Here is a 23,330-nt window from a genome sequence, read left to right on the forward strand (position 1 = left end):
ATTTAACATTTAGATTTAACATTTAACATTTAGATTTAACATATAATATTTAGATTTAATATTTAACATTTAGATTTAACATTTAACATTTAGATTTAACATTTAATATTTAGATTTAATATTTAACATTTAGATTTAACATATAATATTTAGATTTAACATTTAACATTTAGATTTAACATTTAACATTTAGATTTAACATTTAGCATTTAGATTTAGATTTAGCATGTAGCTGTGACAATTACATGTAACTAGCTAAATGTTGTAAAAAGTGACATCAGAAAATCAACACTACATTTTTAAACAGTGTTTGAAGCTAAATGTGACAACATTTATGCATGAATTTTGAGCACAAGCTCCTTTACAAACGGCGCCCCATAGTTCCTCGAGTTGTTTTTTTTTAAACATCAGTGAGGAAAATAAATATGCCAGCTGATGATGAATTTTTTATACATCTTGAGTAGTATTGTGTTGGTTATGTAGTTTTAGGAGTGCAGGACATAATGTGGCTCCAACTGCTCCAAACGGCAACAAGAACCTATTTTCTATTTTCTCCACCACAAAGGTTGGTCCTCCAGAGTGATAAATTCAGTCACCTGTTTTGGAATAGTTTTTTGCCTTATCGCCATCCCATGGAAACCTGTCCTTTTTCTTTAGAGTTTCCTCTATGTGTTGTTTGGTTGTGGTAACGTGAAACGTCAGCTGGGTGAACTCAGCTTAGTCTTGGATTTTAAACGTCTAATTAAATTGACAGTATTGGTTGTAAGTCTGCTGTCGTGAGAAGTACTTGAATTACAAATGTTGCGAGTAGCTGCTGAGCTGCTCTCGTTCTGTGGTTTAAAATACTCCCATATCGCAGACATGTTGGCAACGTTTTTTACTTTCCAACACGGCTGGTATAAAATCATAAACAGAAGGTCAACAACGGAGACTGGGAGCAGAGTGTGGTCGGCTGCTTTGATACCGATCAAAGAAAAATGCCTGAATAGGGACCTCAGAACAATAGTTGTGATTGGCTCGGGACATCCCTACCAGTATTTTCACATTACACGGTTATTCTAACAGAAATATTATGATATTCCTGCTGGAAGTACCTCAGGCTGCATAGGAAGAGTACCGCAGCTAACTGCTGCCATTACAGCGTAATGTAAAATTAACAATGTTATAACAATTTATATGTTAGCATTTGCCTGGATGTCTTTGAAAATCCCTTTGAATCAGGCAGATTGAATATTAGTTTTATTTTATTTACGTTTTTACCCCTCTTCAGAACCAACAGTGTGTGGTAAATGGATTGCTCGGTGATGATTCGATTGCTGTTTGATCCACGTTCGGCGTGGCTGCAGCCTTAAAACTGACCTTGAAAAGCACAAAAGGCTCTGCTGTGCCTGCATGTCACACTGTGTCAGGCTGTATAGCAGTCATTACGACGCGTTTACGCTAACTGCTTACCTGAAGGAGTCTTATGTTGGCATGCTTCAGCTCAAACCGGAGCCACCGACTGGCATGAGAGTGGAGCTGTGGACGAAGATGGAGTCATTTCCTTTGTAGAAGACGGAATTCCTCTTCATCCACTGAAAGCGCCAGATAAGCTTAAAGATGAGACGAGACTGTGATGGGGATCTCTGAGTTAGAGACGCTGGACAGGAAGGCCAGATGAGGTCAGGAGGTCAGATCACAACACTGCCGGACTCATCATTTTAAAGCTGTCTCTTTGTCATGTATGTGAATGTAACCCCCCCTCCTTCCTCTTGAGTCATGATCCTTTAAAGGATGAGGCTGCTGTTTTCTGTCTCTGACCTGCTTTGTTGCAGATTGCATCAACAGACTGTCGTTGCTTCGAGAGGCTTGTCTCCCTCGGGGTGACTGAACGAGAAAATGGAGTCAATCCTTCATCTGTCCTCGTCGTGCTTTAAAGGAACTGTTAAACATTTAGGGACACATGCTCGGTTGTATTCAAATGAAAGGGCACTTTCTTATCTGTTTAAGGTCAGAAACTAGTTGAACAACTTAAATAGCACTAACACTAGCAAAAAGAAACTGAGAAAGGATGGTGGTAAAGCCGTTTTTTGAAAATAACTTTATTCTTGATTTTGTCTGATCTGTTAGCGCTCAGAGCACGAGTTGCAAACGTCTCAAAGCTGCGACCACAACCGATTTTAGCTCAGCGTTTGTAAAACTGACTGAGTGACAACCATTTCTGTGTTTTCTGAAGTCGATTTGCTGTGGCGGCCATCCTGAATTGGGTTGACGTCAAAAGCTAATCAGTTGTAGACGCACACCCAATGATTGTCTTCTGAAGGTTTCGTTAAAATGTGTCCAGTGGTCCGCGAGACATCGTCCTAACAGACAGACAGAGCTGACTCCTATGGTGAGTTGTGACATTTTAAAGAAAGATCTCGCGCTGTCAGTCAGCTCTCGCAGTACAAGTCGGAGACGACTCTTAGTCACAACCGCACCAAAGCTGAGCTCAATATCTGTAAAAGTGACTGAGTTACAGCCATTTTTGTGTCGGCTCCGGCTGCTGCTGCCCGTTGGAAGAGTCCCGTCTTCCGAGGACAGATGAGCAAAGATTTCTGGGGAGATAGAGCGAAGGGAAACCAGCTGTGAGGCAGACAGGGTTTATGAATGAAAACAGGAAGGATGGACTGAGACCCGGTTGGAAGGAGTGCGACAGGAAAATAAGCGTCGGTTCTGCTGGTTCGAGTCCAGAGGCACACAAACACACAGATGGAGGATAAGAGGAATGCAGTGTTTCACCCAAATAAAATGAATGTTTGTCCAGACATGTGCGTGTTCCCCTCGTTTACCCATTCTCCCCCCGTCGTTTAGGGAGAGTCTTCTTTTCTGCAAAGTATAACAATTGGTAAACATTTGCCAATAATGTACTCTGCTGTTCAGGAAGTAAAATGATTGTTTAAGAGAAGTACATATAGATTTTTAAACATTTCTGTCTGTTTTCTTGGCTGAGCGCATCTTTAAAAATTGAAAACACTTTGCTTTGCAGAGTGAGTCTGCCAGCATGAATAGTTTATGAGCTGCAGATCCTCTGACCTCTTTTATCATTTCAGTTTTCTGCAGCTGTTACTCGTTAAATACCCACCCAGGTGCTTATCTGTCCCTGTTCAGTTTTTTGCTCCTTTAATGTCTGACAGTGTAAAATGTTCAGCTGTCCACGAGTTGTTGTTCTTCGTTAAAACTTTCTCCAGGCAGCTGTTGGCCCCTGGATATCAGGAAATACGGTACGGCCCTGATGGAGCTCGTCAGTCGTTGTCTCCTGCCAACACCGTGAGTCTAAACAAACAGATTTATCATCTCGTTCTGCGGAGGGAGTTTTAAAAAGATTGTTCAAAAAATAAAGAAATGAAGAAATCTATTCAGGGACAACATTAGCAAAAAATGATGCATTTTTTTCCTCAACTGTATGAGGTTTTAAGGTTTTACTGCAGACTTCAGACAGGTCTTTCTGCGAAGAGAGCGATACGTGTTGAGTTTGGATTTTGTCTTCCAGGCTCATTGTTTCTACCATGGAGAGGTTCTGGGCGTGGAGGGTTCCAGTGTGGTGGTCAGCACATGTTCAGGACTCAGGTAAGGAAACACTTATTCACAAAACCTAATATTTAGAGATCTGTATTTCAGTGGTCGTAGTTTTGTTTTTTTTTATTGTTGTTAAGTAAGTTACAACAGAGAACATACAACAAAGAGCTGTCTACAACAGGTAAGATATTACCTGCTTCTAACCTTTCCACAGAACCCCAGCCAAAAGTAGCAAAACTGTATCTAGAAGCTAAACATTAAAAAAGGGCTAGCTAAAAGTAGCAAAATTCTAGCTTAAAGCAGCACAGTTCCATCAAAAAACTTAAATTGTTAGCTAAAAGCTAAGTGTAGAAAAGGGGTAGCTAAAGAGTAGCTTAAGGCTGAAAGTAGTTTAAGAGAAATATACCAAGTATGCTGAAGCAGATTTCAAAGAGAACAATGTTTCTGAAGAAACTTAAGAGGTCACGATTTGGTTTTATTGGGAAAATGATTATTAATAAACCTAAAGATTTTGAAAAGTATAAAAGTCACAAAATCCAAAAGTCATAGCAGCCATCGTCTGAATGAGCTGAATGTTTTAATGTATGACTGGCTTAAAAAGCACAAAGAATGTAGAAAGTAGTTAGATTGCAAAAGATGTACAGAAAAGAAAGAATAATGAAAACAATAGTGTTGATGCTGAGTCAGCATTAACAGGAATAAGGCTCATAATTTAAACAGATTTGTCATGCTTAAGAAGTCGTTTTGCTACAAAAACTAAAAGCAGCCAATTTGCCTATATGCATGTAAATACATAAATTCAAAGACTTGTGTTATTTAAAGGAAACGCTTGTGAAAGTTTTAGGTTTGAGGAGAGAGGCCGTTTGAGGTAACAGCTGACTCTGAGAAAGCTGTCTGTGAAGACATTTTTATGACTGCGATGAAATACAACCAAAGCTTGCTCAACTCTTTAGTCACAGAGGCTGAATAAATCCCATCCCTGTGTTTAAGAGCTCATGGAGTTTTTTAGGTCAGTGGGGTTTTTGGCTCCGGAGTTGGTTCATCGGGTGTAGCTCAGTGTGCAGATCCTGTATTGTCCTCTTTATGTTGCCCCGGAGCTGGTCGATGCTTCCTGCTGGAGACGCTCCCTGCCAGAAACCAAGTGTTTATGTAGGGGAGATAGCGCTGCATCTGGAGGACGACTGAATGAATACATCTTCATTCCCCTCCCGAGGAATGCAAACAAGGAAAAGTCGGACGGCAGCACGTAGGCGTGACTTCTCCAGATGTTCGCTGCAGCTGCGTGACCTGCTGTTGTTGTTGCGCTCGCTCATGCGTTTGTGTGCTCATTCTCCTGCAGCTGATCTTCACTTATGGCAGTGAATCAGCTGAGAGACCCCTCCGCTCTGTCCGTCCAAAGAGCTGTCCAAAACAACTGATCTCATATGCAATCAGCTGTCCTCTCTTAGGGTTAAGGCGGAGGAGGATGATAAGGTTTGAGGCTGTGTCAGAGCTTGCATGTGTGCTTGCTTCTCTCTGTTTTACAAACCAATGGACACATTTTATTAAACCTAATAAATTGCTGTTCATCTACAACCAATTACATTTTGGAAGCAACTCAGTTCAAGAAGGCCGCTACATCCAACTCTGCAAACTCAAAAAGGGGCTACAATTCAGTCAGTTTTCCAGATATTGTACTAAAATTTGGTGTGGTAGTAGCCGAGAGTCGCTCACAGCACATGTGTGGAGATACTGCATAAAACTGTGCATAAAGTCCTTTTCAAGGTTTGACCAAAACGGCTGCAACACTGTCGTTTATCAGCATAAAATGATATTAGTTAAAATCTCTGGCATGAAGGGTGGTCAACGTACAGGCCTTTAAAGAAGGCTAGGCTTTTAATATTGAAAATGTGCTTAATTGCATATTATATATTTATAGTGAAGGACAACTATTGTTCTATTTTGAACAGTTTATCACACCGTGCTCACTGACAAACGTCAAAACGCTTACTGATTTCCTGAAGCTGATTGGGTGGAACCATCTGTGGAACCATCTGTGGTGTCTCGTGTCCCCAGGGGGCTGATTTCTCTGAACGCAAGCACGAGCTACCTGGTCGAGCCTCTTCCCAATTCCACTCGGAGGCACGCCGTGTTCAGAGCCGAGAGCCTCCATCTACCCAGGGGCAGCTGCATGCATCACCACGGCAACGGGGAGCATCAGGAGGGGCTCCAGGACTTCATCCATGGGATGATGTCGCCGCGGAGCAGGAGGGTGGGTTTCAGGCAGATCAGCCAGCAGCCACTAATGCATGATGGTGCAGATGGTGCACCTTAACGTGAGCGTATGAAGTGATTCCTGTCTGTGTGTGCAGGAGAAAAGGGAGCTGGACCAGAACATGAAGTATGTCGAGCTTCTGTTGGTGGCAGATAAGGCTGAGGTGAGGATAATAATATTGCCATGAATGTATTTTGGTCATTTTTCAACCACACAGCAATTTTTGGCATCACACCTTTACAAGTGTGAGTTGTGAAGGTGGTTGTTTTTCTTTGAAGATCAGTTATAAAGACACGTGATGCGTTTCTACCTTAAACGGTTAGTAATAAGCTGCAGATTTCATCGGTTCCTCTTTTCTTATAATTTCATTCGACAAGTTTCCTTGTAGTTATTAGAAGGGTGTAAAAAAAAGGGGGGGGCGTGCTTTGCTCATGTGTTCACTATGTTGTGTTGCAGTTTGAGTGGCACGGTCAGAGTTTTGAGAAGACCAGGGACAAGTTGCAGGAAGCGGCGAACTTGGTTGATAAGGTAAAGCATCTCGTACGCCACGAAAGCTCTCTGACCTGTTTTATTTGAGGCGTTGAGTAATAAACGTCCGGTGTCCGTCTCTGTCCACACCAACAGTACTACAGAGCTCTAAACATCCGCGTGGCTTTAATCGGCCTGGAGGTGTGGACCGACCGGGACAAGATCAACATGTCTGATAACCCACGCAGCACGCTGGATGCTTTTCTGTCCTGGAGACAGAAAATGCTCCGAACTCTCCCCAACGACAACGCTCAGCTTGTCACGTCAGTATCTACTACAGCACAATTTGATCCCCAGTTCTCCTGTTTGTCTCTTGGGGAAGAATTCTCATTTTTTATTGTTCGCTGCCGAACAGCCTGTGTATGTTTGTCTGTAGTGTCAGCAAAATATCACGTTGATCACTGGGCAGATTTTAATAACACTCCCAGGATGTAATTACTGAATGTACATCTACAACTGATTACTTTTTGGAGGCAGTGCAACTCAATACGGGTGCCACAGCTAATCAACATTAGCAAACGCAAAAATGGCTGTAAGTCGGTCAGTTTGACAGATATTAGGTTAAAGTTTGATGTGGCAGTAGCTGAGAGTCATTCACAACACTTACTCTGAGTGCTAACAAATCACGCATCATATTAGCATGTCATTTTTTAACATAAGGTGAGCTTAGTTTAAAATACTGCCAAAGAAAACAAGGCCTTTAATTTTATTTACATGTAGTTTTTTCTGTTTATAGGGGGAGGTCATTCCAGGGCACTACTATCGGGCTGGCAACTCTCAGAACCATGTGCTCCGACTACCAGTCAGGTGGCGTTAACACGGTAAGAGACAAAATTGTGGGTGAATATTATTCCTGGCTTTTTTTTAGACGAATGTGTATTAAATTCTTCCCAGCAAGAATAATCGTCTTTAACATTATTACTGTTCGGCAATAAAAAATAACATCTGACTCCTCCCATGAACAGGACCACTCACCCGGGTCTCACGTTGGCGTCGCCGCCACCATAGCCCACGAGATGGGCCACAACTTCGGCATGAGTCACGACAGCGCGGGCTGCTGCCAGGTGAAACCAGAAGACGGAGGCTGCATCATGGCCGCAGCTACTGGGTAACTGGGAGCAGAGAGCCGATTTCAGCTAGAGAAATTTGCATCGTCTGTGGGAATGCGATGTGGACACGGAAAAAATCTGCTGAAATTCGTTGAAGAAGTGGAAACTGAATTGTTAGTTAAAACAAGCAGATCAGAAGCTAAAAACAGCAAAACGGTAGCTAAAAGTTCAAATTAGCAAAACTGTCGCTGAAAGCTAAAAGGACTTTAAGAAGACAAAACTATAGCAAGTAAACTGAGGCAGATTTCAAAGACAACAATGTTTTAAAAGAACTGAAGAGATCTTTATGTATTTTTATGGGGAATTTTTACAGAAATTAATAAATAAATGTAAATGTTATAATAGTATAAAAGTTACAAACACTAAAAGTCATGCAACTAATCTATAAGGAGCTTAACGTTTTGATATTTGAATGGTTAATAAAAAGCACAAAGTATGCAAAAGTAGTTATAGAACCTATACCGTAAACAGGAAACTAACAGTGTGAATGCATTCACACTTATTTATCTTATTTATCTGAGAAAATGGAGGAGATGATTGAATGTTAAAGGTACAAATATGACTCGACTTGATTTCCTTCTTTGTGTCTGTTTCTCCCACAGGGATCCGTTTCCACGTGTGTTCAGTAGTTGTAACGTGCAGGAGCTGAAGAGCTTCCTGGACTCTGGAGGAGGGAAGTGTCTCTTTAACTTACCCAACACTCACCTGATGCCTGGAGGGCAGCGCTGCGGCAATGGTTACCTGGAGGAAGGAGAGAGGTGTGACTGTGGAGAGGAAGAGGTCTGCGTGTTTCTTTGTGCGGGATGAATATTTTCTCTGAGTGGATTCTGCAGGCCTTGTGATAATTTACTGCACACGTCTTCCTGTGTAGGAGTGCACCAACCCCTGCTGCAATGCCAACAACTGCACCCTGAAGGCTGGAGCTGAGTGCGCCCATGGAGACTGCTGTCATAACTGCAAGGTACAACATTTCTGTTTGTCATAAATTTAAAATGCTTATTATTTATAAGGATAGTTTTAGTATAGGTTCTTTGATTTTGCTGACGGCGGAGCAGTGGTTAGAACTGTTGCCTCCTAGCAAGAAGGTTGCAGGATCGCTTCCCCACCTGGGGCCTTTCTGGGTGGAATTTACATGTTCTCCCTGTGCTCACGTGGGTTTACTCTGGGTACTCCGGTTTCCTCTCACAGACCAAAAACATGCATGTTAGGTGAATTGGTAACTCTAGAATTGTCCCTAGGTGTGAGTGAGAGTGTGGGTGTTTGTCTCGTTTGTCTCTATGTGTCCTTGTGATGGACTTGCGACCTGTCCCGGGTGTCCCCAGCCTCTCGCACAGTGATGGCTGGAGACAAGCAGCAGCTCCCCGTGACCCAGAATGGAGAAGCGAGTAAAGAAAATGGATGGATGGATGGATTTTGCTGATAGGGAGGTTTAAATTGCAGTTATGTAACTCTAAGGGGTCTTTCACAAGACGCCCTCTGTCTGCCTCAGTGTAATTTCTGAATGTATCGCGGCGGCAAGAGGGGTTGGAGCCAACCCACTCCTGATGCGCCTTTGTGCCACGAAGCGAGCCAAAACAGCTGACATGGGACATGTTCGATGATATAGACTTCCTGTGACGACCCAGCCACAAGGTTTAAATGCCAAAACAACATAATATGGATTAGTTTCAGAGGAGAACACGAGTGTCAGGAGGATTGCTGAACTGAGTTCATCACTGTGGTTTGATAATTGTTGTTACAAAGACGTCTGTCATACCAAAAAAGCCTTTTAAATACTAAAACACCTCCGGCTGTTCGTTTAAAAACACCTTTTCTTCTATTTGTGTCTCACCATGAAGCTAAAGAGCCCCGGCCATCTTTGCCGTGCTCCCTCTGGACTCTGTGATCTGCCAGAACACTGCGATGGGAAAACGGAGTCCTGCCCTGCTAATTTCTATCGGATGGACGGGACGTCTTGTGACAAAGGGAAGGCCTACTGTTACACCGGCATGTGTTTGACCCTGGAGCTGCAGTGTCAGTCACTCTGGGGCCGAGGTGGGTAAACTGCCATCTTGAAATCTTTACCTGCAGAATGGAATATTTCCTTTATTATTCATATTATGATATTCCTGCTGGAATTCCTCCCACCACAGATGCTCTTCCAGCCCCTGACCTGTGTTTTAGGGAGGTTAATAAAGCTGGAGACATGTACGGGAACTGTGGCAAAGATCAACACCGAAAATACAGGAGTTGCGAGGACAGGTGAGCACCGCGGCGTACAACAGCGCTCTCGGGGAAACTTTCATTCACGGCTCTCTCGCCTGTGTTTTCGCACGTGCCAGGGACGCCAAGTGTGGCAAGATCCAGTGTTCCACTTCAGCCGCCAAGCCCATCGAGAACAACGCCGTTCGAATAGAGACCACCGTCTCGGGGGACAAGAAGAAAATTGTGTGCTTGGGGACACACGTGTACAACCTCCACCAGGAGGACGAGGAGCCGCAGGGGGACACGCTGGACCCGGGCCTGGTCTTGACGGGCACCAAGTGCGGCAGCGACTCGGTGAGACTTGGGATGGCACGCTGAACAGGATTTACAGCAGTGGCAAAGATCGGATCTCAGTGACACACCTTCTTTTTTACCCCCAACAGATTTGCTTCAACGGAGAGTGTCGCAATGCGTCATTTCTCAGAACCGAGGAGTGCAACGCCAAGTGCCACGGACATGGAGTGAGTTTCTGCGTCTCAGCAGCCATGTGGGCAGGTGTGATGGATGTCTTCGGACTTGTAGGAAACACTTTGGCTGCTGGCCACCATCTTTGGCAGCGGTGCAAGAACTATTCAGATCATTTAGCTGATTAAAAGTTGCAGCACCACTATGAAAGAGTACTTCGGTGCAGCTTTGTAAAACAGCAGAAGAAAAGTATTATCAGCAAGTGAAGGTATCAGAGGTAAAATTACTTATAGACTGAAACCAATCTTGTAAGTTTTTTGTATTTATTTGCAAAGTAAAACTACCAACCAGTTCTCCTGAAACATATTTTGGTATTTATTTCCCACTGCAAAGGCAGAAGGTCGATAATGTTTTTGTCCATGTCTGCCAGTGTGTTGTCTGTTTGTTTTTCTGTCCCAAAATATCTCATGAACCATTCAAGGGCTTTTAATGAAACTCTCAGAATGTAATCATTGGTTGTTCATCTTCAGCTGATAACCTTTTAGCATCGCCCCAATTCAAGATGGCCACCACAGCTAATCGGCGTTCACAAACACAAAAAATAAACTCAGCCATCCTCAACACATACTCCGTTTTGCATGACATTGTGCATGATGTCACTTATGTTTGAGTGAAAAATCTACAGCTTTGTCCCTTCTCATGATCACATGATCGTTGTTTAACACTCTGGCATAAAATGTGAAATGTTATGTCTTTAATTTGAAAAAGCACTCAGTTTTGTTCGTCTGTTTACCAGCTGTGCAACAACAACCATAACTGCCACTGTGACCCGGGCTGGGCTCCTCCTTGGTGTAACCAGAGTGGGCCTGGGGGGAGCGTGGATAGTGGACCTATCCCTCCAAGTGCGTCACACGTGCTGCCGTTTGTTTCAGTTCTACATGTTACAACAATATGAGGCCTTTCTTGTCGATAACTATATTTTTTCTTTATCTTCCAAAAGTAACTTTCCATCACGTGCTGCTGCTTCTTCTGGCTCCCTTTGTGGTTTTGGTCACTGTTGGGCTTTGGTGGCTGTACACGCGTCAAAACGTCCTGCTGAAAGCTCCGTCGGCAGTGCCAAAGTAAGTCATTCTGAAGCTCTACAAACTAAGGGTTTGCACCAGCTAAGTTCAAATATGATCTGGATTTTCAGTTGTTGTGGAAATGGACACTGTGTGTGATTGGACTTGCTTTATGTTCCAATCCATAGGTGTTCAGTAACAGTGGAGGACAAGCCTTTAAATGCTGATCACATCGGCCATGCCAACCCAACGTTCATGCTAAAGAATCAGAATTCAGTAAAGAAGCTCTTTCCCGTCCTACAACATGACTTTAACTCGACATCTTGAAAGTCATTTTATCTTATTGTTTGTGCTCTTTCACACTTAAAGGCCTCTCCTCGTCCCAGACCCGCTATTGCTCGTCCAGCTGTGAAACCTCCTCCCGTACCCGCCTACGCCACCGAGCACAGAGCGCAGGCGCCGCAGGTCCCGCAGGTCCCGCAGGTCCCGCCTGTTACCTCTCCTCCTCAGGGACAGGTCTCTCCTCAGGACTACGGCCAGCCTTTCCTTCGGTCTCCCCGGGTCACAGAACCAAGACCAATTCAGGTTTCTCCACCGCATCCAGGACCTTCATCTCTACCCTGCCGGGACCTTAAAGGGCATTTGCATCCTTCGGTAACAAATAAGCACCGACCTGACCCCCCGAAGAGACCCCCACCTCCTTGTCCCGTCAAACAATCAGAGGTAAACCGTTCTAGACAGACAGCTTCACGACAGACATTAATCAGAGTCTGTAGAGTCATGGAGACTGTTTTAGTGAAAAGTCAAAGTCTTTATTATCATTATTATTAGGCTCAGCATCAGATGAAAAGCCTGCAGTCCAACATTAATGCTGTGCAACGAGGAAAAGCTCCTTTAGTGCCATCTGCTGGACAGAAAAAAAACATCAGGTAGATTATTATTATTATTACTAATATTAATATTATTATTATTATTATGTTTAGTCTCTCTGTAACTTCCTATTTTCTTTCCAGAGCCTAGTGCAGGAGCTCAGGAATGTGCCGGGGACCACCACTTTTATCCAGTACTGGATTGCCTTTCACTGTCTTTTTGTAAAAATAATAAGAAAAAAAACAACAACAACAATAACAAGGAAACCGTAGTACTGTGGAATCAAATAAATACTTGACAGTGTATTTATATGGATGCGCACTGAGATAAAAACGACAGAACAAGTCATGATGAGATTCAGGCTTCATCAGCTGTTTGTACGTTCACGCGTTTGCTTTGTTCACCTGAAACAGCCGGAGCTGCAGGTTTCAGGAAGCTTTCTGGTTGTTTTACTGTCCCAGATACAGATGGAAATGTGAAGTTTCCTATTTATTCAAAAAAATGGAAAACAGGAATGTTTACAATGCAGTCTATGTATCAAATATGGTACCTCTTAGAGTGTCAGCAGCTATAAAAGAATGTCTTATGATAAGAAAAGATAAAAAAAACATGCATGCTGTAGCGTATCCGCTTATGGTGAGAGCTGAGGGATTTTTTTTAGTTTATTTTCTAAATTATTTGTTTATTGTTATCGATTTGCACTTTGGGGTTAAACACTCACCTGCCGAAGACATTAAAGATGGAAATTAAACAGTATTTTTTTTTCTTCTAGTTCGAATTACCTTTAGTCTTTGAAATTTACAGGAGTTGATCATAAAAACGCCACTTTAAGGTGACTGTTTAGACCCACGATGAAGTTAGCTTCGCAGTTCAGTCGCTGACAATCAGTGATAAAGTTTGTCTCGATAATTTTATTTCAGGATCTGGACTCACTTTCGATCGTATGCATCATCCTACCAGAACTATTTAGAAAGACCGAGTGCGATTATGCAAATATGACCAAAAAAAAAAATCCGTTTGCTGTGTGACTGCAGGTTGTTAAATGTGGCGTCATCAGCGAGAGTTTCATGAACTCGCGGTCCGTGAAACATCGAGATCAACCTGATTCAGGAGACAGTCTGCCAACTGCCGTGCTTTACCTCAACGTGTCTCCTACGCAAATGCAGGGAATGTGCAACTTTGCAGCTAAAACTGGAAATCACATCAACAGATGTACAAATAAAAAAAACATGTTCAACTTTTTATCTGGTTGTGGATTTTTTTATTTGTTTGCTTGTTTTCTTTTTTCAAGACATTAAAGATAATCTTCAGACTGGAATGTTGGGCTGTAAAGATTTTCTTTCTAGGAGCAACTTTTTAAATGATCCTTCCACTGAAAATGTTGCGTGCTACATTTCATTACTTAGAAAAGCAGTCAGGAGGAGCACCTCGGAACATGTATTATACATTATGGGAACTTTTAAACAGGAAAAGGGAAACAGCTGTTCTCTAAAAACTAGAACTGAGCATTAAACTGATTATTTTATTAACTTTAGTAACTTTTGTGTGTATCTCGCTAAAAATCTGCACATGGACAGGTGCTAATACAAGCGTTAGAAGTTTTAAATTGTAACATTTAGGAGTTGAGCAGTATTGGACTGTGCCAGGAATTAATATGCATTACAGAATTTACAAAAAACCATAAAGACATCTTTTGATGACTAATGAAACACTTGTATTTGTGCCCTTTTAGTTTGGGTGGCCTGTTTGCAACTTGGACAGGGTAAAGAAACAGTAATGAGTGAATAAATGTCTTTTGGCCACTTGGGGGCAGTGTAACAAACTGGAATCACTACATTTAAGTCATTATATAGAGTACTGCTTATGGAGAATTCATTTAGGGGCCCTATTTTGTTCTTCTGACAAAAGTTTTACTTAGTTTGTTTTAAGTTTTGATTTAGTGTCTAGCCATTCCCTAATATCAACATGACTGCTGTTTGGTGATAAGCTGCTGAAAGCTTATCAGGTTTTTTTTTTTTTTTTTTCATCAAACAGATCTATTTTGCCTGAAAGGGATGTGAGCGAGATCCTGTGTTCATGCCAACTAAAACAGATGCCTCATGTAGCTGAAGCACATTTGATTGGTTATGGTAGGGACAGAAGGATAGAAGTGAGGTTTGGAGGAAATGTTGTGAACAATATTATCTTACCTGTCGTGGATAGCTGTTTGAATGACCTCAGTTTGACCAGACTGAGTTTCTCTGCTGCTGTCATCTTCAAACAACTTTAATGTCAAAGCTTTCATAGGTGTTCATTCAGCTGCTGTTTTATAAACATGTATTGCAGTAAATCTCATATTACACTCTTATTAGAGCAGAATTATTTTGCTCTTCATGCTGGATGTGCCTCAGGCTGCAACCACTGCTATTTGCGCTTGCAAATAACTGGATCCTATGTAAATAACTAATGGAAATTGACATCAGGGTAAATGTTTTAAAAAAACTTGTATTTTTCTGAGATTAGAGTAGTTTTAAGGCATCATAAGGCTGCGACCATCCTAATTTTATCTCGATATATGTAAATTTCATTAGGTTAAATCCATTTGTGTGTTGGCCAAGCTTGATTAAAGCAGTATCTCGCTGGGCTGTGACTGTCGGAGACTAGTTGGCGACACGAAACTGAAAGAAAACTTGCAAATTTTTTTGTTGCAGTCTCATTACATTCCGAGCAACCAAGTGGCCAGCGAAACCAACCGGTCACGTTTTAAACAGAAAATTTCTGAAAATCACAGCTTGTTTTTGTGTGCTTGGCTTGGAAAACTGCTTTTTCTGGCAGTGCGCATCATTTTGTTGTCCACATCGTACCCGCTTCGGCTCATTTTGTACCCACGTTGGCAGAACAACCCCACGTTTGATATTCGATCTTGGATGTTTTCTGTGCAGGTGTCAGAAGCATCTCCAGGACTCTTGAGACGGGTTGGAGATGCCCACGGTGACTTTGAGGCTATTTGGGGAGAAACGTTGACGCACAAACCTTTTAAACATGTTCTAAACTAAAGCGATGGGACTGCACCAATCTGCGATTCTTGTCAGGAAATTGAGAACTCCCTTAAGTGTTGCAAGACATTCTGAAGACTCCCTCATGAATGTCGTGGGCCAACTAGTTGCAGAGATATCACCTTTAGCTGTGACGGCCATCTTGAATCAGCTGGACACCAAATGTTAATCAGTTGCACTTGTCCTTTTAATGTCAACTTTCTGAGAGTTTCATTCAAATCTGTCCAGATATTTTTCTAACAGATAAACGATTAAACACCCAGGCAATTACATGGTCGCCCAGCTTTCATAGCAGCAGGTGATATTTGTTTGTGTCGCTGTAAGACACAGATGCAAAGGTGTCACAGTTCCCAGTAGGTGGTTCATTTGTCCAGCTGTACCTGGGTTTGACTGGTAATTTGTCCTCGCGTGGACTCTCACGTTACCCGTGGAGCTGCATGCTCTGCATTTTAAATGACATCCCGCCTTAGTGCTGCTGGAAATGTTGAAATGTGCCTGCCCTTTAGCTCTGCACATCCTTTATGAGATGAAAGCTCTCTGATTTATTCTAATCAAAAGCTTGTTAAATACCAGGGCCAGACCCCCTGAACCAGCCAATCTTCAGCACAACAAGACCCCACCTCGACACCAGCCATTCACACACACACACACACACACACACACACACACACACACACACACTCCCTCATCAATTTAATGCCGACTGAAGAGCCAGGTGATCTTCCTCAGGACCAAAGGGATGTGAAGGTGTGACTGTGAGGGAGAAGAAACATTGACAGGCAAAGATTTTAGCTTGCGGTTTAATTGCAGCCCACGTCTCCCGCTGAGTGTAATTACTGTTAGCAGGCTTGTCGCTTCCAGCGGAGTTTCATTTATTAGAGATGATGATTGGCTGAGGGATAAAACAGAGGGGTGAAACCCCTGCCTCCCCTCGCCGTGGGAGGGAGACACAGCGAGGAGGGCAGTGAAGGGAGGATCTCACCTGCTGAAAGCTCCCCTGCCTCGTGTAATGACTTAATTAAGCCCAAGTTGTTTTTCACTTGTAACACTGATTATCCCACAAATCAGTGCCAGCCCTCTGCTAAGGTTTTCACTCTGACTTTTAACAGCAAACTCTGTATTTTACACTAATGAAGGGACTTTTTTTTTTCAAAATAAAATGTTATATCAAAAATGTTGAAGACAAATCTGAGACCAGCTGTGACATCAGTGATATTTTACTGGATGATACATAATAATCCATGCAGCTTTATGTTACATACTGATGCAACGATGAAGTAAAGTTAGTTTTTTGCTGAGCAACTTAGAAAGCAATGAGCTCTGCAGCTGAAATGCTAAACAGACACTGCAGCTTCAACGTCAGATCGGTGGAACTCACATTTTCATCTGAAGGTCTCACATTTCTGAGTCATTCTTACATTAACACAGTTGTTCACAGGCACACTGTAATTTAGCTCAAATGAGCTGTATTTGGGCAGAATAGAGATCACACGAAACCAACCTCAGTTCCCAAAATATTGGATTGTGGTGTAAAATGTAACATTTATCATGTTCCTTGCTTTCCCCTTTCTGCCTCTGGCGCTGAAGGGAATTGATTTTATCTAATGACTGGTGAAATTAGGGTAGTCAACTTATGTCAAGGCCAGACGTGTAACTCTGGGGCTTTGTCAGATTTGTCGCCAACCCCCATCGCGAGCGATCGGATTGCAATCAGATAATGTTAAATACAGGTCCGAACAGCCTCGTGTGCATCGAAAACATCTTCACTCAGAGGCTGTTCAGGTGATTCGATTGAAAGTGGTCAAGCTCTCACTGATATTGTTCACATCTTGCAGTCAATGTGCTCCTCCAAAAATGTTTTTGTGCTGGATGCAGATACTCACCCAGAGAGCTGTCAGTGAGCAACAAACAAGACGTCAGCAGCACATTTAAACAGACAGGTGGGAACTCTGCTGCTGCAACCTAAAACAGATTAAAAGTGTAATGAAAATGAAATGAAACTTGCAGAAACATAATAATTGGTTGTACATCCACAACTGGTTAACTTTTGAAGTCCACACATTTCCCTTCGACAGGGGTAGACAACCCTGGTCCTTGAGGGCCACTATCCTTCATGTTTTCCTTGTTTCTCTGCTCCAACACACCTGATTTGGATCAATGGGTGAATAACAGGCTTCTGCAGAACAAGAAGAGGTAATTTAACCACTGAATCAGGTGTGTTGGAGCAGAGAAACAAGAAAAACATGCAGGATAGAGGCTCTCCAGGATCAGGATTGGAGACCCCTGCCCTACGACCACCACAGCTAATCAATCCTAGAGTACAAAAAATGACTATAACACAGTCAATTTTACAAATATTGAGCTAGAATTTTGTGTGGTAGTAGCTGAGAGTCATTCACAACACATACTCCAAAATGTTTGCTTCTACCTTGTTGGAGTCAACTCTGTTGTCTGTTAGTAAATGATGTAATGAACGCCTTTCATTGTTTATGACGTTAAAAATAAGAAGTAACTATATGACGCATGTGTTTGTGATGCATTAGCAAACTGGGCTTCTGCAGAAAGCAAAAGCTTCAAAAAAATGTATTTTGTAAATCGTCTCAGTTTCGGGGGTCAGCCTGTTAGCACCAGTTGCTTGTCACAATCAGCAGCTTCAGGCCTTTTCTGCTGAAATTGGATAAAACCCCACAAATGCAGATTTACTGGCTCATTAGTCAGGCTAAATGCCAAACCCAGAGGTGTAAACAGGAAATCCCCTGGGTGGTGGTCACACAGTGTCAGAATAGATTCAGTTATTAGTGCCTACCTTATGTTTTTGTACATCCAGTGAACTGTAACGTTTAATTATATCTGTTTTAACGGCGACTGATGCATTTTCAGCCCATTACTGGGAGCCTAACTTTATTTTTCTTGCAATGTTTACGGCCAGGTCACCACCTCGGGGATCGATGGGGGGATATAGTAAAGTGTTGCTCTGATTTAATAACTCGGCTCTGGCAATAAAAGGTCAACATAAATGATTAATGAGGGGAAAATGTCATAAAGGAAGGAAGAGAAAAAAAACATAGGTTTGTTAGGTAACTATGGGATGGCTGCAGCCGACATTCTTTGTATTCTTTTTATCTTTTGCAGATGTTACATAATAAAAAAAAAAGAAATTAAACTGTATCATATACAATTAGACGTATATGTTTCTCAACAGAGAGGATTGAAGAGATGTTTACCATTGTTTTTCAGCGTCCAGGTAAATTGCTTTCACATCCAATTGATTCGAGATTTCCACGTTTATTCTCTCAACTGCGAGATCTTGACATATGTACATTCAGATCAATAAAGAAAGATGTTCTTATGGGGTAAGTCCACTGACACCTCCTCGGGGCTCAAACGAAAGCTCCTTTCCCCTCATTAAAGCCCACAGAAGACAAATTTAATGACTTTGTGTCAGCAGGAATTGATCCCATTAAGACCCGTCTGTACCTGAATATTTATTAGTGACTCAAGCACTGAAAGACACCAGACGAAATAAACACAACTCAGGCTGCATTTTGATGTTTTTTTTTTTATTAAAAACACCTGACAATCAAGTGCACAAGGAACACAAGTGAACCTCAAAAACAGAGTTTTATAGTGTCACTTTAAAAGACTGCTCAGTTCTACGTCCATTTCTAATACGTTTTTAGAATAAATACAAACAATGATTGCACCGGAGCAAAATATAGTGTCAGTATCTTTGCCAGTTTTTAAGTAAAAAAAAATCTTACATTAGAACTTAAAAAGTCAACATTTTAAGCAATTCTTAGTGTCTACTACTTCTTTTTTTTTTTTTTTTCAGTTCTTACAGTACACTGAATCTTTGTAAAACTGTATATACACTGTCCTCCTAAAAGCTTTAATTTACAGCCATAAATAATTAATCTGTTCTGCTTAAACAAGCAACATTACCGCAAAGGTTATTATTTATACAGATGATGCTGCTCTATTCATACTCATTCTGATCTTACCTTTTGAATACAACCTTAAACACAGAACATCAATGGTTTACACTGCAGCCCTCAGCAGAGGTCTGTTGAAGATGAGCCAGAAACGTGGCTGTTATTTTTTCTCCTCTTTGGTCTGGTTCTCCCACGGCACCGGGTCGTTTTCCTCCCCATGCGATCCAGTCTCCCTCTCCTGCCAGAACTGCTCCACATCAGGTAAGACCGGTCCATCTTTGAGGCTCGCCCTGTCCGTGTCGGTTCCCCCTGCGGCTGCGTCCTCCTCCGGCTGGGGCTGAGCCTTGCTGCTGGGTTTCTGGCTGAAGCTGAGCCGAAGACTCCCCTCCACCGAGGTCTCTCGTCTGGGGCATGGGGACTGGAGGGAGGTAGGGTTGTGGGGTCCGAGCTTTGGCTTGGGCGGAGGTTGCTTGCGCAGGGTGAGGCGCCTCCACAGACCCTTGTAACTTTCTCTGAACTCCTCGGAGAGGAAGAGCACGATGAGAGGGTTCACCAGCGACAGGGAGAAGGTGAGCAGCTGAGCAGAGAGGGTCAGGAAAGTGGGTGGAGAGGAGACAGGAGGCTGCGCTGCTTCGGTTTCTTTCTCTGCCATGTGGCGCTCCCAAACCCACACCACCCAATGAGGCAGCCAGAGGACAGCCATGGCCACGGTGAGGCTGAAAAGCATCAAGGTGAGCCTCCTGGATCTGATCTGAGTACGCAGATTCTGGGTCTTACTGGAGCGGCGCTGACAGTGGCCGTAAGCCTTCCAGAAATACATCAGGGCAAAGCTGAGAGGTGCGCAGTAGACCCCCAGAGGGTACGCTTTGGCATACACAGACATGAAACCCCGGGCTTCTGGGGGGACCTTCATCACACACACAAGCCCGTGAATCCCTCTCTGCAGCTCGGCAAAGAGCCACAGAGGGATAGTGGCCGAGCAGGCAGACAGCCAGATGAAGAAGGGCACCACCAGGATGGAGCCCAGGTTGATGCTAACCTGCCTGGTGGGGTTGGATACGTAGCAGCAGCAAGCTTTGGCCATGAGCGCCACAGTGAGGCTCTTTGCTGCCATGCAGGACTGCAGGAACCAGTTGGCCGTCTTGCACACCACCCAGCCCAGATTCCAGCTCGCCTTGGAGTACGACGCGGCCCTGAAGGGCACAGCAAACAGCAGCACCAGCCCGTCTGCAAACATCAGGTTGAAGATGAGGGAGTTGATGAGCGACAGCTTGCCCCGGTGTGCATGTGAAAACAGGATGACCATTGCTGTGAGATTACAAGCCGCACCCAGGACACAGATGACTCCCAGGATAGCTGGCACAAGGACTCTGAGCTCGTTTGGGTCCCTTCGCTGGAATGAGTCGAGTTCATTAAATGTCCACTTGTCTATGGAGATGTTCACCACAGTCGCATTGTCCTCAACCGGCTTGTCCATTGTCTTCAACAAGATGATGATCTGAGAAGAAAATCTATGCAAAGTCAAAGAAAGTTAGAAGATTTAAAAAAAAGCTTCTTCACAAAGCTAAACTGCTTTGAAGGCAAAACTGGAAATGATGTCTTGTGGAATTAAAAAGTTGTTAAAACAATCGCTGATTGACAGTCAAGAGTCAACAGTGGAGATCCTGCCTGTCCGCTGCTTTATCCTGGGATGTAACAATGCAGCCTCTTCAGCGAGATATAAAGATGCTCTTTGATTGACAGCTGGTGTCCCCAGCTGGCAAAATGTGCGCCGACTACACCCACATGGGGCCAATTAGGAAAAACTCTGCATAATGAGAACAAATCAATGAAAAGGGGTTCTAATTTAGGCGACTGTGATGTATCAATCGCATGAAGATTTTTTGTTTTGATCCCATCACATTATGTTTTTCAGGCACATGTTTCCAATCGCAGATTGGTGCAGGATTTGTTACAAAATGGACCATTGAATGTCACATTAACCCCCTCCAAAAAAAATCCTGGTAGATTTTATCAGTTGCTGGCTGCATCAACTGGATGTGATGCTTTTTAAATAGTACTATTGTATAAAAGGAATGAAAAGGAAAACAACTTGAAAAACTGCCAGAATATTGCAATCAAAGACAGTATAGTCCATGGGCTTCACCTGATTTTTTTCTCCACAAGGGGGCGTCCTCAAACCACAAGCTGCACTAGTATTGGTTGACCTACCTCTTTGAATTGTAAAGATCAGGACATGATTTTAAAGAATCTGATCTTTACCAGGTTCAAAATTATTTAAATCATTTTTCAAGTGTACAAAAGCACACAAGAGATGTCATTATTTATTCAATAGCAATGAAACCAAAATTGAAAAGCTGGGAAATGGAAAAAGAGAAAAAAGTAGCAGCCAGGTGATGCTGATCAAATGATTATCAACAGAGCGAGTGCCTCTCTAAAAGCAGGAGTTTTGTCTGTTTGCTGCTCTGGAGCATACTGGTGAGCGGTGACACCATGCCAAGACGGAAAGACATCAGCAGTGACCTTAGAGAAGCAACTATTGCCGCCCATTAATTTAGGAAGGCTTAAAGGTCAGTTCCAAATGGTTTGGAGTCCATCAGTCTAACCGTGAGGGAGATTACTCACAAGTGGAAAACATTTAAGACAGCTGCTGGAGTGGACACCCCAGAAAGATCCGCCAAAAGGTCAGACCATGAAGTACTCAGAAAAATAAAAAAACAAACAAACTTCATCTCAGACTCTATAGTCTTTCATTTGCAGGCCAAAGGTTAAAGTTCATGATAGGAGAATTAGTAAAAAGACTGAACAAGTGAGGCTTGGGTTGAAGAGTTGCCAGGAGAAAACCTCTTCTCTCTCTAGAGCATGGCAGCACGAGTTAGGTTTGTAAAGTTACATCTGAAGGAACCGCAAGATTTGTGGAACAAAGTCCTTTGCACGGGCGACAGCAAAATCGAGATGTTTACCCGTAACGCACAGCTCTACCGTTTGCTGAAAACAAAACAGCAAGTTAGAAAACACGTCATAGCAACCGTCAAGCACGGTGGTGGAGAGCTGATGATTTGGGCTTGTTTTCCAGCCACAGGACCTGGACACCCTGCAGTCATGGAGCTGATCCTGACCAAAGAATTCTCTGAAGGTTGGCTTAAACTGGATCATTTAACAGGAGAACAATCCCAATCATGGAGTGCATTATGTTTTGCACACGGCTTTTCCTTTTTTGTCCAATAACAAATGACAAGGTGGAATTTGTTGTGCTTTTGTACACTTGAGGTTAGATTTGGATCATTTTAGAACCTGCTAAAGACCAGATATTCTTTATCGTGTCCTCATGCATAAAACCCTAGAAAGTGACAGAGTGAACTTTGTTTTTTTCCCACGACTGTGATAATTAACGTATCCTTTAACATCCTTTATTTGATTCAACAGATGTTCACAAAGCAGGTTAGAACATGAGCTTGCAAATTTTTATTCTTTTCTTTTTATTCAAAGTAAGTCCAGTAAGCATAAAGACTGCATGGTAATTTCTTTGCCTTTCGATACATTCTGAGCTATAAAAGTTGGTTTGTTTCAATTAGAAGTGTCACAAAGGAACTTGTTTAGAAGATATTACTGTTAAAGGAATCACACTTAAATATTCCCTGATTGCACAGAGTTCAGATGAGCCTTAGACTGTTTGGCTTCTTGGGAGACGGCTTCTGGGTAATCTGCGAACGGATGTGAGCCGAGCGCCGAGAGACAACCCGCTGCTGTATCATGTCGCCCCCTTCTTTAGCAGGAGGAGAAACATGCACAAGCACTGCAACAATCTGAAACGAAACAGCTGGAATGAGCTGGAATCACTGCGTTGTGCTTCAAATGATCTGTAGATGTTCAAAGGACTAAATGCAGGCTTTTAGGTTTAACAGGCTCAGTGCCGACACACATGCAAACGAAGAATGTCAAGAGAATCTAGCTTATAATTCTATTTGATAAAGAAATGTTACGGTCAAACATTTTTAACATCATACATTTGTGGTGTTCCCATCTACAGATCATTTTTAGCATGATTCAAACAGAGTCAAAACGTAATAAAGAGGTTATAAAATGAATTGTGCACGGAAAAATAATGTGACTTTTTGTCACGTCTCTGACATCAAACAGACTGAAGGTACTCTGTACAAATCTTCTCCTGAGCTCACAAGCATGAAACCAGGTTTATGATGCAATTTCTTGAAACACTTTGACCTGCGTGAAGCCTTTTTCGTCGTTCTTTTCATTTGTAAAGAAAGAAAATGGGGAAGAAGAAGAAATTAAAAAAAAAAACCTCCTAAGTTAACTTTTCATTTAAAACATTCTCACAGTCCCCACCCGCCCCA

At 42.6% G+C, this 23,330-nt stretch overlaps 2 protein-coding genes across 3 annotated transcripts in view; one reads left to right on the plus strand and one right to left on the minus strand.

The window, feature by feature from the left end:
• The window catches only part of adam19b (ADAM metallopeptidase domain 19b), a 21,231-nt gene extending 7,981 nt beyond the window's left edge, over positions 1-13,250 (plus strand). Inside the window, exons 4-23 of one of the 2 annotated variants that reach the window (XM_017433048.3) lie at positions 3,210-3,288; positions 3,512-3,588; positions 5,593-5,788; positions 5,889-5,954; positions 6,248-6,319; positions 6,416-6,582; positions 7,056-7,140; positions 7,285-7,427; positions 8,031-8,208; positions 8,300-8,389; positions 9,267-9,462; positions 9,561-9,669; positions 9,750-9,966; positions 10,056-10,133; positions 10,874-10,979; positions 11,078-11,198; positions 11,327-11,414; positions 11,508-11,861; positions 11,970-12,067; positions 12,152-13,250. In XM_017433048.3, the coding sequence (XP_017288537.1) occupies positions 3,210-3,288; positions 3,512-3,588; positions 5,593-5,788; positions 5,889-5,954; positions 6,248-6,319; positions 6,416-6,582; positions 7,056-7,140; positions 7,285-7,427; positions 8,031-8,208; positions 8,300-8,389; positions 9,267-9,462; positions 9,561-9,669; positions 9,750-9,966; positions 10,056-10,133; positions 10,874-10,979; positions 11,078-11,198; positions 11,327-11,414; positions 11,508-11,861; positions 11,970-12,067; positions 12,152-12,158 (2,527 nt within the window). In that variant the 3' untranslated portion in view covers positions 12,159-13,250. Of the gene's footprint in view, positions 1-3,209; positions 3,289-3,511; positions 3,589-5,592; positions 5,789-5,888; positions 5,955-6,247; positions 6,320-6,415; positions 6,583-7,055; positions 7,141-7,284; positions 7,428-8,030; positions 8,209-8,299; positions 8,390-9,266; positions 9,463-9,560; positions 9,670-9,749; positions 9,967-10,055; positions 10,168-10,873; positions 10,980-11,077; positions 11,199-11,326; positions 11,415-11,507; positions 11,862-11,969; positions 12,068-12,151 lie in introns of those variants that run through there. The other variant, XR_005233587.1, reaches the window with a different exon arrangement.
• A 5,371-nt stretch (positions 13,251-18,621) lies between these two features.
• Positions 18,622-23,315, minus strand: gpr151 (G protein-coupled receptor 151). Its single transcript, XM_017433004.3, has one exon. It carries the CDS (start codon positions 20,450-20,452, stop codon positions 19,136-19,138), a length of 1,317 nt encoding a protein of 438 aa, XP_017288493.1. The 5' UTR covers positions 20,453-23,315; the 3' UTR covers positions 18,622-19,135.
• Positions 23,316-23,330: the final 15 nt, after the last annotated feature.

Source organism: Kryptolebias marmoratus, linkage group LG9, assembly GCF_001649575.2.
Source record: "Kryptolebias marmoratus isolate JLee-2015 linkage group LG9, ASM164957v2, whole genome shotgun sequence".
NCBI classification, from domain to species: domain Eukaryota; kingdom Metazoa; phylum Chordata; class Actinopteri; order Cyprinodontiformes; family Rivulidae; genus Kryptolebias; species Kryptolebias marmoratus.

Excerpts from the sequence above, each read along its gene's own strand:
- gpr151 (XM_017433004.3), bottom strand. The coding sequence starts at position 20,452 with ATGGACAAGCCGGTTGAGGACAATGCGACTGTGGTGAACATCTCCATA.